General features: G+C 31.6%; 1 protein-coding gene and 1 non-coding gene across 2 annotated transcripts in view; both read right to left on the bottom strand.

Moving 5' to 3' along the window:
- Nucleotides 1-15731, bottom strand: part of Smp_159060 (macrophage scavenger receptor-related) — a gene marked incomplete at both ends in the record, with an annotated part of 19943 nt that extends 4212 nt beyond the window's left edge. Inside the window, 3 exons of the mRNA XM_018794257.1 lie at nt 3992-4194; nt 8457-8845; nt 15655-15731. Coding sequence (XP_018648688.1) covers nt 3992-4194; nt 8457-8845; nt 15655-15731 — 669 coding nt within the window. The remainder of the gene's footprint in view (nt 1-3991; nt 4195-8456; nt 8846-15654) is intronic.
- Nucleotides 7026-7097, bottom strand: Smp_tRNA_00656_Pseudo_TTG.1.1. The gene has a single exon. It is a non-coding gene (tRNA).
- Nucleotides 15732-19715: the final 3984 nt, after the last annotated feature.

Here is a 19715-nt window from a genome sequence, read left to right as displayed (position 1 = left end):
CTCCACACGTGATTTTCACTCTCGTGGTGTTTCTTTCAAAACTTCTAGTGAACGCTGATTGGTCACAAGGCAAGCCATCTAGTGGAATCCTGAAGGTCAAAGGAGAAGTGGAAGACCAAAGAACACATTATGCCGAGAAATGGAAACAGATGTGAGAAGAGTGAACAACAACTGGATAGAGCTAGAAAGAAATGGCCAGGATAAAGTGGGTTGAAGAATACTGGTCAGTGGCCTATTCTCCATTGGGAGTAACAGGCGTAAGGAAGTAAGTAAGTAAGTATCATTCTTTCAAAAAAAAAGAATGATAATCCACTACAATACACAAATTTGACAGAGGACTTCCCTGGCGGGGGCTATATACGCGTGGATATGTGAGAGCATTTGGCGAGGGAAAGAGGACTATCCCTACTCTCGGCCGTACCAGGGCATTTGGGGGCATTCCTATAAATCCCGACTAAAGATCATCAATTTTTGGAAATGCAAAGTTAGGTGATTTTTTATGCATAATGAAAAGAACATTGAATGGGTTTTTGAGTTTTTCTTGTATTTGGCTATAATTCAAAAAAAAGTTAGGGAATTATATGCTGTGGATTCACACAAAATTAAAGAAATTCTTCTGTTGATAATAAAACTGAATATACACACAATTTAGCGATACATTGAACTGTCAGTAGAATTCACTAGAATTAAGTTTTTGATTCCCTGAGATAAGATAATAACTATACAACTCGAAACATCTTTCAAAATAGATGGTTGTTTACAACTAAGAATTCTGGAAGCATGTGGTATTACATTTCTTGTACTTCTAAATTGTATTTCATTCAATTTTAATAACTCCTACATTGGTTTTAAACTATGTATGATATTATCTAATTTTAATAAAGTTCCTTAATTGATATATATATATATATATATATATATATATATATATATATATGACTGACAGTTTTGAATGGTCAGCTAATGATCTTTTTTAAGTAATAAGAAAACCTCCTACTTAATCTAAATAATCCACAGACTTGTTTATATATATTACGTAATTAATAATTTTTTAAAAAAAAGGTACAACCCTTTTTGAAGTATTGGTCAAAGCACATGACAGTACAATAATTGAAAGAAAAAATTGTTTTTCTTTAAAAAAAGGAGTATGTTTATTCATTTGATGTACCGTGAGGAAATTTCAGCCGCGGTAAAATTCTTAATTATAAACCTACTTTTTTTTCATATCACTAACACTACACTTTAAGTTTTATCGACAACATAATTGCACTAAGTAACGAAGAAAGAAATTTGTTTTATCAAAGAAACTTTTTAATCCATTCATTTTACACTTAGCATTTCATTATATAGAGATATTTAGACTATACATACTATTACATACAATAGATTGTTTGTTGAACTGTCTTGTTCATTAACATTAACTTGTGAAATGTTTGTTGTTGAAATCCAAGTAATTTATGCACCTATTCATTACTTTTTATATGATTGAAAAAACACTTATATGAAAGGTATTTTGAGAAGGATAGTTAATTTTGTTATTGTAGTGGTTATTTTTGGTTATCGTTTCTTGACTTAGTAGTATTGTTATATCTAGAGTTTTGATTCTTGCTATGCCGCGTACTACTAGTCTACTTGAACAATCGAACTCGCAACGTCGCAAGAGAGAAGACAAAAGACTAGTAAGTAGGAATTTTATTCCTCAAACAGTGTCAAAATATAGTACAGAAATCTTATATATTTATAGTTTTTGGCTGAAAGTAAATCATCATTGCGGACAGCCAATAGGCACAAAGGAGGTCATTTTTATCCATCCAATAGGGAAGCTACACGTTGACATTCTAGAATATTCCCCTAATAGTGATTGGATGAAATGTCTTCGGCTCTTTCTGAACTTCTTGAGGCTTCCTAGAGTTTGCCAACGAGCCATCCTTACAAGTATATTGTAATCATTCAGTTGAATGATGAAGTGACAGTATAGCATGTTATGTTAATAGTATGAACATGGTTGATCAGTCTAGATTTTGTTCTAATTTCATGGATCAATGAAAAATTTCTTTGGATACAATAAAAATGATGTTCACTTTAAAATAAAACGTAATTCGTTCAATGTTAGCGTTACAGGATATACCATCTTACTTTGCTCATTATTTTTCTTTATAATACTAATATATTTATAATGTGGAGCTTCGAATTCATTTTCCAGTAAAGCTAGGTACAAGTGATTGGGAATTAAAGTGTTTATCTTTTAATGATGGCGTTTTCTATTTTGATAATTCGAGCTGGTGGAATACTTAACTTTTTTTACACATTAACCAGTAAGAAAATGCACCACACTTTAAAAATGATTTGAGCATTAAATTTTTCACGTTTTGTATACACGAAGTAGCCAAGAGATGACAATAACTAATTATATAAATACATAGAAAGTCTGCGTAAAGAACATATCCTGTACTACAGTTAAAATCATTTCATGACGTACAAAGTAGTTCTTTTTGTGGATTTTAGTCCTCTGAGCTGGATGATTTGGTAGTGGAGCTTTCATAGTTCTCATGAACGACATCATCGGCAGAAATTCAAGTATATATATATATAGTCTTTATGTACTAAAAAGTACCACAGCAAGAAGTGCCACAATGCCACTTCATAGTCCAGCCATTTAAAAATTATCTGACTGATATCTGTTACTATGACTTGGTGATTAAGTTTACCAATCACTGCTATTCAGTAAAGTCATGCTGCCTAGAAATGTTATACTTTTATCTTATCAGCAAGCTCAATTGAAGAACACCTAAACTACGAATGATTGTTGTTTTATGGTAATATGTAATGCAGTTATTACAGTATTAATAATGTACATTTAGATAAATTATGATTACTCTGTTTCAAGAAACTAGCTATTTTTCAATTAACCGAATATTTATGGAGAGCAGGTTTTAGGATGGAAAGTGCTTTAATAAGCTGGATCGCAGCTATTGAAGCTGTGTGTGCTTCTCAGTGTAACTGTTACCTAACGAATCAAAGGAAATGTAAGATACAATACGACTCATTTATAGTGGAGCTATATGCGCTAATTTTTTATAGTTTAGATTAGGTAAAAAAGAATATTTAACAAGCACCATCACTAATTATTTAAGAGTTGAAAAAAAGCAAGTATATTGTTAGATAATTTGAGAGTCTTTCGAAACATTCGCACTGAGGAACAAATGATGTTGGGGGTCTCTAGAATTTTGTAGCAAATAATCAATTTCAGTTTAATTGCAATGATCTTGTAAATTCAAAGAAATATTAAATATTATAGTGAAGGCCTACAATAACTCATCGATGTACAAATATAGGTGACATTAAGATTTATTATCACTGGAGACGATTACGTAATCTTCAGTATGACCTGATAGGATATTATTCCTATACTGGTTTGTGCTAATTGGTACGGTCAAACAGAAGAAATATTTTTATTTTCTGACTGTAGAGACTCATTTTTTGAAGAGAAACGGTTGTATTTACCGTAAGACTAGTAACATTTCACTTGTTTTTTGTTAGCATACAAATAAGTTTATCAGCTATCTAAGACATTACTGTGATTTTACGTGGTGGTTGTTTTAATCTACTGTACGAATAAATAGACATTAATTAGTTATAAATGGAAACAATCGAAGGTTATTTAGAAGAACTAGGTTACTGGGACCGTTACCTTATATAATTAGAGAGTTTTGCGGCATGTTAAAATATATTACGGTAAGCGATCAGTAATTCGACAATACAGTTGAAAACCTCCCATTATTCAATGAGATAACATAACCAGTGTGCCATCGTAAAGTTAACATCAAGACTCAATAATTATAAAATCATGACTGTTTTATACGACCTTTTATAAATGTCAAAGCAGATTTATGACTATTTATAAACGCTCATAAAACATAAAAATGCAAACAGCGCTAAATGTTTAGAATTCCAGTACACATTATAGATTGCTAGCGTAATTTTCACTGACCTGTTTCATCCTTTTAATATCAGTATTAGACAATTTTTCAATTTGAGGATTCCTAACATTATATTGCCATTTAATTGGTTCAGGATTAAGACAAATAACACCAGCTTCCTCTCGTTTTAAACAATCATGTTCTGTCCAATAAACACATTCATCTAAATAGGATTCACTTCCTTTACAATAGACATCATCCATTAAATAATCATCTGACAAGCGAAATAAGAAATATGAGATCGTATGTAAATAGATATTACTGCAACTATCAAATAATCAATGAAAAGAAGGGAGCTAAATCAAATTAACTTAGTTGATCATACTAACACCTTTCCTGGAAAGTATAATAAATATTAACACTTAACAAAAGAAATTAGGGATCACTTCATTGTCTATAATCAATGATGGCGTTTATTCACTGAAAAAATTTTTAGTTGGTACTAAAATATTTCAACTTCTCTTATACCTTTTTACTTCGATTAAGATACAATGATAGTTTCCGGTACCTACTAAGACTGACTAGAGAAATACTGAAAATCGATCAACACTAAACAGTCATTTTGTGTTAATTTGGAGCATTTCAGGTATGCTCACTAATGACTCCATATACAATCGAGCCCAGTAAGTTCAGTTCTCACTGAGATTTCGGTACCGTGACCTACTCAGAGTTTAGATTTTTGTTTGATGGGTATTTGATATTTATTTTTCAGTGATTCAAAAAATCTCAGTGATGAACATTTTCACATTCCCTTTTTTATGTACTTAATTTTTCTCAAGAGTCATTCACATTACCATGCCAGAAGAGCTCAAGATCCACTCAGTCCTAAAATTCCCATCAAAAGGTGAGATTATTATTGAATTGGGAAGCACTGTTCTACTAATATAACCAAAGGACAATTAAGTTTGATTAAGGGCTCCATATCTGTCTAATTAATCGAGATAAGATATCAATCGGACAACAATAAAACCTTTCGAATGATCTATCGTTTTACTAAATTTACCTCATGGTTTATCTGTACAACTTTTGGACATGTTCAAAGCCAGTAATGTTCGCTTAAACAAAGTGGACCAGTACATACATAAACATTTCGTACAACCACTCCCACTATTTTTTCCATCAGCTCCTCTTGTAGATATTTTATTATTCCTCCCTTTTTCACTACCAAACATTTTAATTTCGTATTGCCCCTTTGTTCTTAAATTAGTGTAGTATTTCTCTCTTCACTTTTAATTAACCTTTATTAGTTAGTGTTAAACTTCTTATCAAAATAATTATATGGGTCTTTTTTTCAAACAGAGCGTTCAAAATAATCTGAATTCGGGTTTGTTGATGGAAATGGTTTATTGAGTTCGGTTACATGAAACGTCTATCCGATCAACAGTTAAACAGATAAGCTGAGGTGAGTGGATAGAAAATTGTGTGCTCATTGAAAACTGTTCAGATTATGACCATGAGTTCTTGTAATAAATTGTATTTCCTTTAAATGAATCACTAGCAGCCTTTGTAGATATGGTATGTGTTTTCGACATTTGTTTCCATTAACAATTCTTATTCAAATGTTAGTTAGCTGGCTAAAAGTACTCGTTTTATAGACTCCAACGAAAATTAGTTAAGTAGATCAATAGAATTCTTTATTCACCATTATCAAAAAATGTCAGAAACTAAGCAGAAATATCGATAAGCTTATATGAAAAGTGACATAAAGGATATTTTCAAGGCCGACAAACAATAATTGCTAAGTAAGTGTAAGTAGATCCAAAGGAAAAAGTAGCAAAAAATAAACTTTGATTAGTAATAAATCATTTTATAAAGTAATGATTCGAGCGTTTTTACTTTCACAACATGAGACAGTCTGTTGATAAGACAGAATAAATAATACTGTTATGAAATTAATAAATTTTGAGGTGGTTGATTGACAACGTTATTTGTTTTGTAAGAAATCATTATATATGTCTGAAAAGGACTGAACTGTAATTAATAGGAAGTTCATATCACTTATCTACATATATTTCAAGGATACGGCAAGTGGAGATGTTAGCAACCATATTATTTGAAATAGCTTAGATTTCCAGACATCACAAATGACATAGGACTACCGATTAAAGCTGTCGTAAGACACTAAGCAACCTAATTATCTATAGTATAACTTTGTATTTTATATAGTATTGAGACGCAGGTTTTCTACGACCTATTTCTCGTTATACATTATGAATATATATTTATTTAAAAAAGATTATATTAGCATAGGTTATTAAGGAGACTATTGAATTTTTATACTTTTACATCAGGGACTGAACTTAGACAAGTACTGGATGAGAACATAGTGCTCTGATGGTTCAGAGCTCGCTGTAAAGTCTGAAGATGCTGGATCAGACCCCTGATGAGGTGGCGCATAAACGCTTCTGGGGAGTTCCACAAAAGGACTACGTAGCTATTCAGTGTTTGCTGTTCTCAGTGACTGTCTAAAATTACCCCACGACGTAAAACCATAGAACATTGTAGTAGTTGGTTGGTTTGTAGAGATCAGAAGAACCGGGAGATACATTTGGTAAAGATGCTGAGCCATTTATAGGACCATTGAAAGGCAAATATTAAGTGACAGTTTTCATCAGCACGAAACAACTAAGTTATATATAATGACTAACCTAAGCGTAATCAAGCCTATCAGCTTTTCGTCTCATAGTGAGCACTATACTCCTGAACCACTGAGTCCAAGAGTAAATATCCGATACTGTAATGAAAAATTAAGTAGCCAGTACGTTTCATTACATTTAACTGAACTAAAATATGGTATCATTTATATTTAGACATTTGTCTACTGTAAAACCAAATATATAAATGTTAAGCTAAGAGAATTCCACTATTTTCATACTGCCTAATAGACGGATATTTTGTTATGTTAGTTGGGTTGATTTACTAGAAAGAATAAATAAAACAAGACTTTGTAAGCAAAGATGGACAGTGACTAGCAGTGGAATCCAGGATTAGCGTTTCGTCCCATTCGGGACTCGTCAGCTGGATGCACCTGCATCTCATAGTTGATGTTCACTCCGGGACTCGAACCCAATACCTTTCGCTTCAAACGCCATCGCGTTATCCACTCAGCTAATGAGTCCATCTTTGCTTATAATGCTTGTGAATTGAGGCTATATCGAGACAATACTCACAGTATGCACATATGCCAATAAGAGACTGATCAATTGTAGTGCTAAAAATCAATGGGAAGATTCAAACAAACAATCTCAAGTGAATTCAAACAAAACTTTAGTTTATACAATGCAATTAACTTAAAATTTCTCCTAAAAGATTTATTATAGATTATTTTGTAATCAAAATTTGCACCTTTTTCAAATGGTGAATATAAAGATTTCATTAAACAGATATTTTTCTGTAGGAAGATATAAAATCCGTTTGTATATATCAATCTTCGTTTTTTTCTTTTTTATTCACAGCTTTTCTTACTTGAAACCCTTTGAGCACATTATTGCTTTGAATATTTTAATATAAGGCTAATTCATTTAAATTAACCACTTTGACGAAATTTTCTTAGTTGTTTTTTTAGTCAATCATCATTTAGAAGTTTTACTGAAAGTAAAATTCTCATGAAATATTTTATCAATATATAATCAGTATTCTAAAAATGAAATGGCTATCTATATTTAATGAAGTCTGTGAAATATATTGGCATGAATGAAATGTTAGATAGTTGAGATCATGAGTCAATTGAAGCTAGACCACCATGGAAGCACTGGACGGCCATTTCGTCCTGTTGTGGGACTCCTCAGTAGTGCGCTGAGGATAATGATCATATGCTCACTAGTGACTGGCCCCATAAGGTATTGCCTGGAGTTCTATTGAGAAACAGTTCAACCAGGTCTATTGGGAGACATCAAATCACTGAAGACATTGTGAATGGTTGATCAATTTCGTGGATTAGTTGAAGTTAGACATTAACACCGCCAGATGCTGGCTCAGTGGTCCAATGACAAAGCGCTCGTGCGCGAGACTGATAGGTCCTGGGTTCGAATCTCAAGAGGCGGGATCGTGGATGCTCACTGCTAAGGAGTCTCACAATGGGACAAAACGGCCGTCCAGTGCTTCCAGGTTTTCCATGGTGGTCTAGCTTCAATTAACTCATGATCTCAACTATATAAAATTAATGAAAGGGTAATTTTAATTGCTGTATTGAATTATAAAGTTTGTGTAAAATCAATATCTGTATGAGATTAATGTGTCAAATGATCCAACTTTTAGTTATTTATGGTCAATCATGTTATTAGGAAAACTATTTGAATTTCATTTTTTTGGGAACAATTCAAATTAAGGAATCTGCTGAAATCATCTATTTACATACTTTTTCTTATTAGATAACTAGATGAAATTATGTAAACAATTAAGAATCATCGTTGTAAAGGAATCGTTTAATCAGAATATACTTCAGTAAAGTTTGGATAAAATCTTAAATAAACTTACATTCGCTATTAGAAAAGAAATAATCTCTTGTTGTAGCTTGTAAAGCATGTGGAAAACCTAGCATACGACATATTACATTTGCCTCTTTTAGTGTCCAGTTATCGTCGCATATTGTACCCCATTTGCCGTGCCGATTAACTAATACAGTACCTTCATTTTTTGACGCACCATCGATTAGCATTAAATTATCAGCAAAACCTTGATTTTTCAGCTTTGTTTGTTTATTTTTACTTTGAATGTATTTAGATGTATTATTGTTTACAGTTCTTTCATTCAGTGTATATTCCTTTTCCCCCGGTGAATTCCATATAGCATCGTAACCATAAACATCATCCCAACTTCGTAATTTTGTTGAAAATCCGTTGACAGACTCAAAATTAGTAAATAAACTTAATAAGATAATAAGAATTTTTATGCAATTGTCAAACATTTTATAATAAAAAATTATAGTTCACAATAATTTAAATATTTCTATTTATAACACTGATTTGTCTTGGTACAATATGGTTTATTGTTAAAAAAATAATGATGAGCACCAGAGAAATGTTTTTGATATTGAACTTTAGGTAAGCATCTTATCTGTCTGTCTATTTTGCATTTAAACCAAGCATTATTTATATAACATGTAATATCACTATGGTAACATAGATAAGCTAAGTAATTTGCATGTGCAAACAAACAGAGTGTTAATGGTAGCATAAAATAAAATATAACGAGTGGTGTATTTGAATAAATGAATAGATCAACTCTTTCTTTCATTTATCTCAGCTGCCAATCAGGTTACAACGGAACTTCACTGATTAGGTATCGTATGACCGATATGTACACCAAGTGAAATACAACCAGGGGTTTCTTTCAACAGACTGCTTCGACATTTTAGCAAACTTCAGTGTAGAAACATTTAATGGTTTTCAGCTGGAATCTATACTGACTACTTTTCAGTTGTTTTAGAAAATATAGGTAATTGTATGTTATCCTTGAAACTTAAGGAATAGACTAAACACAAAAGATTTATTTTAAGACATCTTTTTAAGCATCTTTTTACACAAGATACTCTCTCTTAAGTTACTAACATTTTGTTATTCTTTAAATTGGTACATTTTTAGGTACTTTTATGATGAATTGTGAAATCCAGTATGAGTTGTTCATCCTATTTCTGGCTGACTGACAGGATTTGATTGCATTCGTTTTGATGTTCACATTAAAACCTTGACTCGATGCTCACATTAAAAAGAACAAGGCGTTATCTACTTACTGAGCTGTTGAACTACTGAAGCTACCAAATTATTTAAAAAGTATGGTATTCGTAGTACATTGTGTGAGTTAATATTTTACCATTGTTGATACTCGATTTTTTGTCAATCACTTTCTACTACCATATAAGGTCCTTGAAAAGATGCCTCAAAACTTCCAGACTTCCTAAATTTGAAATTTTTTAAAGGAAACTGGGCGTAACATCTTTTGAAAAAAACTTTCTTGTGTTTGATCTGACGGATACTGGAACTTAGTTTCACGGTGAGCGTCAGCAGTGAGATGCGGTACTAACAGTTACAGAGTTGTAAAACAATAACTTCATCTCGGATTTTACTGTGAAAATATAGCCAACTTGTGCAAGTATGTTGATATGTTTTTATGTTACTGTTTCGGTGCACTTTTGTCATTTATTAAAGTGCAGAAAAAGTGTAATTAATTCAATCTCGAAGAAAAACCAATAGAATGGTACAAGTCCATATATATATATATATATATATATATATATATATATATGCGAAATTGTCATAGCAACAAAAGTTCGGTTTGTCTGTCATGAAATTTTCGTCAATCTTTTTCATGGAAAGATATGCTTCATCGTAAAACTTGGTGAAGTAAGGGTGAGTAATCATGACATTCAGTTTGAGTAGTCATTATCAATCAAGTGATGAGAAATTTTGTAGTAAAAGCAAGTGATTTATGTGTACGTTTGTACTATTATATAAACTCCTATGATGCATCATTTTAGAATGGAATTAAATCAGTAACTTGGGTGTTATGGTAATTATTAACATCCATGATTATATACATACATAGATTCATTAATTCAGACCTGAATAGTTTGGTTAGTGATTACATGCATTTAATTACTAATGTCTGGCAACTAGGTATAATATTTTTTGGAGTAAGTTGTGTACTGAATTAAGACATTAGTAAATTAGGATTATATAAATTTTTTTATATTTATGTTCTCTTATAACTCAGGATAAATTCAATTGAACTTCGGCAAAATTTGTTCATGATCTAGAGTACTAAATAAATCAATATTACTATTCAAAGTTAAATAAACTACTTACTAACACCTAATAATAATAATAATGATAATGATAAATTATCTTACTTTTGTCCGCAATTTAGCACCAAATAAATGAATAAATAGTATTCAATACGGGTAACCAAACGTCATGCTAAACACATTCAACTAACGTTATCTAGAACAGTATTCATACAACATTGTGTAAAGATCAAACACATAGGGGAAAGCGGAGCTGTTAACAGTTTTATCCACACTTGGGGGGGGGTGATCACGAGCCCAAATATACTAATTCCTAGAACAGCTGTCAAATAACTTGCTCTAGAGCTGCAGTTGAATTGATAGATACAAAAATTAGTGGCTAGTCTAGACAAATTATCTTTTAACCTCGGAGTGATCATCGGATATGTAGGAAACCCTAATTGTAGTTTACCTGTATTAAAAGTTCTTTGGGTTGATCTGCGTAACTTCAACCTTAGCATTTCACTACGTGAATCACCTCTGAATTGTAAGTGTATATACAGAATCTATTTGCTCACAGTTAGGCATTCTATAAGCTCTCTTTTATTGGTTAAATGTTTAATTATAAATTTCTCCGGATATACGTTTTCTTTCAGAGTCGTATGTAATGCCTTTGTTTCGTCTTTAACCGCATTTTATCTTAATGACTTCAGGTTAAATTGTAAAGTTTACTTCATTTATCAGTTGTAAACTAATTTATTCAACATGTTCACTACACCGTTATTATTATTGTTAAAGATAAATTGTTATGATTTTTTTGAAGGAAGTACTTTTGTTTATTTGAAAGGAATCAATTGATTACTAAATAAACATTTATGGCATTTCTGCAAAAATCTTTTATCAACGTCATACTGTTCGTTTTTAGCAACAAGAATACCTTACCCCAGCTATAATTTATTAAAGTAAGAAAGATATACGATAGGTATATCAAATCCCAACTACATACATCTACATTTATCTATTAATATATACTGGTCACTATGATATTACATGATGATGAAGATTTTATAGAGTCTATTTCTGTTAATTATAGTTCTTTAGGTTCCCCCTGATAAATTATATGAAATTGAGAAAAAAGATTTACAGTAATGTGTAATCTTTGATTTTATGATGGAATGTACCGTACTGACCAACTACAATATTAAAACAGTTGAGAGGTAACACTTTATAAAACTTGGTCAATTAATGTCTTTCCTTGAAATCAATTATGCTAGTAAAACGGTTTAAAGAAATACAGTGAAGTATAATAGCTGGTGAATTACATAAGTTGCAGTTTGATACGGATACTTGTTTCTATTGAACAAGTGTTAAATTAAGCAGTATTATTTTTATTCAGTAATTTAAAATAATAAATTACAATTTGAACCATATATAACTTTGCTTTTAAACCTAAAAGTCAGATTAATTGATCACCGAATTCAGTCATTTGCTAATCTATCGAAACAGGTCCTTGTGGCGAGACTATAATTTATGGAAGAGCCAATCAGAAGCGCCTGAGGGATTTACAGGTCACAGCGCCAATTTCAGTACCTCATGACCATGCACAATCGGTTCACAGAGGATTTTAGAGAAAACGTGACAATTAAGCAGCTACAATAAATAGGACTACTAAGAAGTTATTTTACTTGTAATTGTGGTAATCAACTGACATGTAGACCTTGCGCAGACTACCCTGATGATGTTAGAGGGAGAAGTCTGCCAGAATAGGACCTTTTTTCTCTCGATCCAGATTGAGACTAAGGCAAATTATATTAATTGCTGTGAACTGTATAATAAAAGCACCAGTAACATTGGTTGCAATATTCGCAGATGTTACTTAAGCTTCGGCTGTTCAGAGATATGAGTGTTGCAGGGATATATGCGTAATAAAAGTGACAAACGTACACTACTGGAGTACATACAAACAATATTGAAGCTATATGGTCGGGGCTAAGAGTTTTGTGACTTTATCATGGCTCCAGATACCGAGTATTATGGAGTCATATGGATGAGTTCGTCTACCTTGTGCATTAAGATTTTGAAACCTTTTGGACATCTTTCTAACCTTGACAAGCTTTTGGACCATGTGAAAGATATGTACTCACTCTAATTCTTTGGTGTCGTATAATGTATTTTTACTCTATACCAACTGTCTTCTGATTGGCTAATATTTCTCAAGGTCACTTAAGATTCGTTCAAAGGTCGTCCATAAATTATAGTCTTGCCGTCCTCGTTTGTTAATACACTGTACAGTAGAGGATTCAGGATGCAAGTTTTTGTCTTATTCGAGATTCGTAGTTTGAGTTTGCATAAATACATGTTGATGTTTCTACTGGCGTTTAAACCCAGTAACAAATACTTGAAATGTTATGGTTTTATTCAGTAAGCCAATTAGTCACAAATGTCATTCAAAAAATGAATTATGTAAACCGTTTGAATGTCAGTTATGAACTGGATATTTGTTTTGGTATCGTTCAGTATTTTAGCCAGTACACAAGTTCCATTATTTCAACATTTGAGTGGTGATATCATCAGGTTTAGGCTTATTTTTATGAATAGTTTGTTGTTTGCTCACACATATTTACGCTAAAGGGAGTAAATAAAACTAGATAATGCAGTCAAATTCTAAGGGATAGTATATATGAGAATAGAGTATATCGTCTTACAATAGCTACACATAATAAAAGAAGTCCTATCATCTAAACTATGTTTTCATTGTTACAAGAATAGTAATTGTTAATATTGTCATAAAATCTGACCATTTAATCATAGTTCAGTAATATTTTTATATTGTTTTACTCCAGTTAACATTTATTACGACCTAGCAACAATAAACATTAATTTTCCAAAATTTAGTTTAATTCAAAAAGAAGAGAATAGTCATAAACAACTTGAGATGTGAACATTAAATTATTCATAGAAACTTCTTAATACATAAAAAATGTGTATAATTAAATTACATAATGAATTTTGTAATTAATGACAAACATTAAAGAATTGTGTAACTGTAATGATATTCTGTTTGGTGCTTAACTTCAATTGAAATACTAACCAAAATCAAGTAAATATAACAATATGGTTTAGAAGGGGTTTTGTGGAGATTTAGTATTTTCATAGTTGAAAGCGTGAGTCAATTGAAGCCAGACCACCATGGAAAACCTGGAAGCACTGGACGGCCGTTTCGTCCCGATTGTGGGACTCTTCAGCACTGCGCATCTATGGTTTAGTCTGCTTCTTATTTATTTTGCCTGAAAACTTTGGAAATCAAAGTAGTTTTGAATGACGTTTACGAATTAAATGTTTACCTTTCACTTAACTTTTATAATTGACAGCTCTTTATATTTATGTTAAAAGAGTATTAATGGTACTTATATCATTTACAAGTAGTATCGATTGTAAAAATAAATATTATTGAAGTAATTTTCATGATGATAACACTGCAAGACTAAGATATTAATGATTCAGATAAGCCAGTTTGTATTGTTATATATTCAGGCTGATCTATCTAACCAACTTGACACCAAATGAAAAAAATGCTGAAAATTAAGGTAATTCTAGGGTTTGTATATTCTCTGATTTACATTGGATAGAATCTCAAACTTCACAACTCACAGCTAACACGATCGAGTGAAAACACGGATTCAGAATGATTCTTCATTTGATATCTGTTAATGATAACTAAATTTTCCAAATAATTCAAAATCTTCGCATAAATGTATAAATAACTGATGATTTGACTATGATTAATTACCATACCGGTAGGGAATTTATTACTTTTGTTGATAGTTATCAAATGATGATGAGTAAAATATTAACAGTTAAAAAGACTTATTAAGATGTAGAGATAAAATTTCTGTCTTCACTTTATAAGAAATTAAAAAGGGGAGCATAATTATTAAGAATGCGTTTGATCAAAGCAACAAAAAAAAGGATTTCAATTTTACAATATATCAAGTATAAATTACCTACTTGACATTGGAATCGGGAAGAAACTAAAAATACCATTATGATATTATTCTAAGTTGTTAGGATATACGTAATAAAATTTTACAAACCGAAAATAAAAACGACAAAAATCATAATCGCCATCCTAATGTTTGAAAAAGAAGTCGAAGGAGATCGATAAAGTTAAGAGGTGTAATCAAAATAAATAGAATGGGTTGTATCGATGTCAGAAGATCATACAAACATAGTCGATTAAACAGATAGATACTATAAATATTAGCATTGTCATTGGATCTGAAGAAATCTGTCCAGTGCTTCCAGGTTTTCCGTGGTGATCTAGCTTCAATTGACTCATGATTTTAACTATAAAAATACAAGAACGTAAACTTTATATTGAAAGTTAGGCTTAGGATACTTTACAATCTACTGATTAATACTTTTGAAATAAACGTCATACAACTTTGTTATAATGTGTTTTCATATCAATAGATTCACATACAAAATGATTCAAGATATACCCAGTCAAATATATTGATATTAATTATAATCATTTAGGAAATAGGTCTTTGTTTTCACATGAAATGTCATTTATCTTTTAAGTACAAACTAGGTATTATAGCTTTTCTCATGTGAACTATATTGTTTAGTTAATAAAACTTCCTTGACCATGTATTACACTTTATAATTTCTAATTTGTTATCAATGATGGTTACTTCTTAATTTAGTTAAACAAACTATTGACCGGGGATATAATTTGTTTTTACTAAAAATTAATCACCTTAAAGTTTGACAAAAAAGTATTTCAGAAAAAAAATTATGCATCATAAACATACATTAACGTAGTAACATGTTGGCTATAACAAAAAAAAACAAGTAACCATATGATATTAGAATGATTAAATTTATGGAATTCGGCAAATAATAAACAATCTGCTAGATATAAATCTAAAACACCTAAAACAAACTTACATATATTCATTACTCATATTGTCTAGCTTGATCGGTATGATAGAGAATGAATAAAACAGTTCATCCATTAATGTCATTAATAAAAAGCAGTTTCTATAATAAGTAATGTTAAATTTCTGCTCATGTGATTGAAAAAAATTTCATGTTGAGTTACAGTTTATATGTATCTACGTTACACCTCAAATGATATTATCCTACCCACTTTCTTAAGACATTTGGTTTTAGAACACAAATTAGAGGCGTACTAAACATTTGTATTTTACATTTCTTCGATAAATACAATTCCTAACTGTTTTCTAATCCTGTAATCAATTGTAAATTTCATAAATATTGTTCTATATAACTCACAAACTGATTCTAATTTTCCTGACTTTATAAATGACTCAAGTTGATAAGCTTAAAATGAGACATAACGTGAAATCTAAATTTTACAAATAACAACTATGATTTATTCATGAAGTTAACCATATTTGGCCTAGGGAAGTTTTTCATTAGGATATATTCCACAACTTTCCCTCAAAAAAATTGACAAATTTGGTGTGATGGTTTATTTGTCACCGTATCAGGGTGAAAAAGTTTATCTATTCAAAATTTGTTTATATGAAATTGGTGCTAAAGTTAGACCATATATAGATATAGAATTTTTCTGAAACAAACTTTACTGCGTGAATCCTTGAAAATTAGACATTAGTTCATGGATGTATCTTCATAGCTAAGACTTGTCTGTACCCAGAACAAAATAATTGAGTTTCGGAGTTCACTAGTTTAGGATTTTGATATTAGTCGATTCAAAATAAAGTGGGGCTTATAAGCCAATGTTTTTTGGTTACACACCTCACGTTCAACTTAACTCACTTCACTGGTCAATAATTTTCAATAGAACTTCGAGGGCTCATCTAGAAACCAGTCATCAATAAATAGTCTTTATGTCATATTTGATGATAGATACTTCATGGAATATCGTAAGACCTTCCAACTCAACTACTGTGTTAGTACTACAGAAAATAAAATACTTTTCATAGTATTTTCTATGAATGTTAAATCTGGAGACGTTTTAAATTTTTCGAGTACTTTCTGTCTCACTAAATTTTAAGGCAATTTATTGTGAACTGGTGATTACATGGTTAAATCATGCATCACAGCCAATCTAATTTACAAGCGATTTTCGCAAATAATGCTAAACAATAAGTGACTGAGTTGTATTCTGAGCTAAGATGAAATAAATTTCTACCATGATAACTTGATAGTGAAAAGAATCGAGATTGAAGTGACTTCTTAAGTAGTCTTACAAAGAAATGAAACTGGATTCTATGTACTGATTTTACGGAAAAACAGGAAAGTCATAAATTTCAATGTTTATGCGAATAGTTGAATATATGAAACTAAGCTTTGTGACCATGGTTTTTATAAACGGCTAGTCATTTGCCATTTGTTATATCATAATAAGATAGTATTTGTGTAGCAATTATAATTCTCTCATATTATGTTCAATCACTTGAGCAGTTGTTCTGACCAGATTCTCAACTAATACGCTTCAATGATTCTTGCTATTTTCTCGATCAGTAAAATCATCCTTTCAATGAAACATTCAGTTTGTGTATCATTTATGTGTGTGGTCTCTTTGTGAAGTCTGAAAACCGATTTTCACGGTTGATGACGCACATCTGCCAGGAATATCTTCTGGTTTGAAGAAAAACAGGCTCCTCTTGCAATTAAAATGTCTTTTTAGCACCTCGTGATAATAAAATTACTTAATCAAATCATTTAGAAGGTCAACTATGTGGTTACTCAAGTTTCATTCCTAGTTCATATATACATACATTGTATTCACAGTACAGCTCAATTATGTATAGTGACTAAACAAAAACACAATTCAAGGTGAACAAACAAAGAATGACAAGATTATGTGAATCCATTTCAGTTTAACTCATTTCTCAATTAAAAAAACACTTCAAGAATCTAATCTGCTAAATAAACAAATTTGTAATCGATTTAGTAAACACTGATTGGCATCATTATAGTAAAAAAGAATGTAGCGTAAATGTTTTGTTTAAAAAAGGTTAGAAGTACTTTTATGTATTTAAAATGCTTAGAAGAAATTAGGTATTCAGTAATACAACAGATTGAATAAATATTATTCATATTGAAATTGCCCCATAATGCTTTAAAATTAAGCTATAGTTCATAGTCGAAAGCGTGAGTCAATTGAAGCTAGACCATCATGGAAAACCTGGAAGCACTGGACGACCGTTTCGTCTTATTATGGGACTCCTCAGCAGTGCGCATCCACGATCCAGCACCCGCGAGATTTGAACCCAGGACCTACCAGCTTCGCTTTCAACTATGAAAATACTAAATCTCCACAAAACCCCTTCTGATCATAGTTTATAGTTAGTAGAGTTTCTATGCATTGAGAAGGTCAGTGATAATTATCAAAATGGATCCATAATAATGTAATCAGAATATTAAGGACTTTGCGACTGATTCAGTTGTAATCATGAAGTGATTTATAAATGGAGTGAATTCTGCATTCTCCATAAATTCAGATAGCTGAAGCTATAGGGATTCGTACATTTAACCCCAACTTATGAAATTCGTGACACCCCCCCTATCCCTTCCATAGTGAGATATAACTTAACAAACAATCTCTTATTTACTTTGTTTTTGTTATCATTAGCATTATTTTCACATCCGTCATTTGTTTGTAATTTTCCGCCTCTTTCTGTTTGTATTCCTCTCTATCTAATTATTTACACACTTATTACGTAAAGGTCTTAATGTTTTGTGACGATTATTTCAAATTCAGATTTGATCTGACCATTAAACATTTTTGAGAAAGCATGCGAACAGCCAGTAGAGTTTTACTTTTAGATGTTATCACTGTTTCAGAGTATTTTTACAAGTTAAGCCTATGTATGATTAATTAATAATTCTATTATTCCATTTGAAAAGAATGTTTAAGCATTTTTTCCAGATAATTATTTTTCATATTGAACTACAAAGAAACGGATATAAATTACAGGAGTGATTCTTCTGAACCAACACACAAATATTTAAGATTTTTATTTTATTCAAATATTTTGAACCATTTCTTTGACAGCTTGGTTCAAGAGAACGATATTCTTTTAATCCATAGTTCATGTACTGATTATGTTAGGGTTATACACTTATTTTTATGCGGTGCTTCCAGTTGTTTAGTTCTTCACCCATTCATTCAACAAAACTCTTTGATGTTATTTATTAGCGCTTTTTTCATTGAATAATTTTGAAGTATACAACAGCGGACAATAAAGAGTTAATAATTAAAAATGCGCACTTTGGAAGAGAAGTGAGAGAGAGATCATGGACCGATGAATATTAGACCACCATTGAAAACTTGCAAGCCGTCGACGGCAGTGTAAGATGGTTAAGCAATAGCGTAGATTGGTTAAAGTTAGAAATTAACATGGCTGGATCCGGGCTCAGTGGAAAGAGATTGATCGTTAGCGCGAGACCAAAGTGCTGGTTTCGAGTCATGCGTGCAAGGTCGTGGGTGGGCACTGCTTAGGAGTCCCATACTAGGATGAAACGGACGTTTAGTGGTTACAGACTTTCAATGGTGACCTAATATTGATCAGTTCATGATCACAATTAAAACTCAACAATTTCCAAAACCCTATACCGATATATATGAACTCAACAAATTCAAGATAGCCCTCAACAACAGGTTCCAGACCTTTCATGAGCTACTCAATAAAGAGGGAACTACTATTGATCTAGCAATGACGGCGGAAAAGGCTTCAAGAGAAGGGAACATGAGACAATTGTATGATACACCAAATAAACTCGCTGGAAATCACCGTAAACCAGTAAGACCAGTGAAAAGCAAGGAATGCAAGATAATCACCGACATTAAAGAACAACGAAACAGGTGGGTAGAACACTTCAAAGAACTCTTGAATCGATCAGCTACACTGAACCCACTCAACATCGAAGTAGCATCCACGGACATCCCAATCGATGTTGGCCCACCAACGTTTGAAGAGATGGGCATGGTAATCTGGTAAATCAAGAGCTCTGAA

The sequence above is a fragment of the Schistosoma mansoni genome, chromosome 1, assembly GCF_000237925.1.
Source record: "Schistosoma mansoni strain Puerto Rico chromosome 1, complete genome".
In the NCBI taxonomy this organism is placed as follows: domain Eukaryota; kingdom Metazoa; phylum Platyhelminthes; class Trematoda; order Strigeidida; family Schistosomatidae; genus Schistosoma; species Schistosoma mansoni.
Note: the sequence above shows the minus strand (reverse complement) of the source record. Positions and strands in the feature narration are given on the sequence as shown.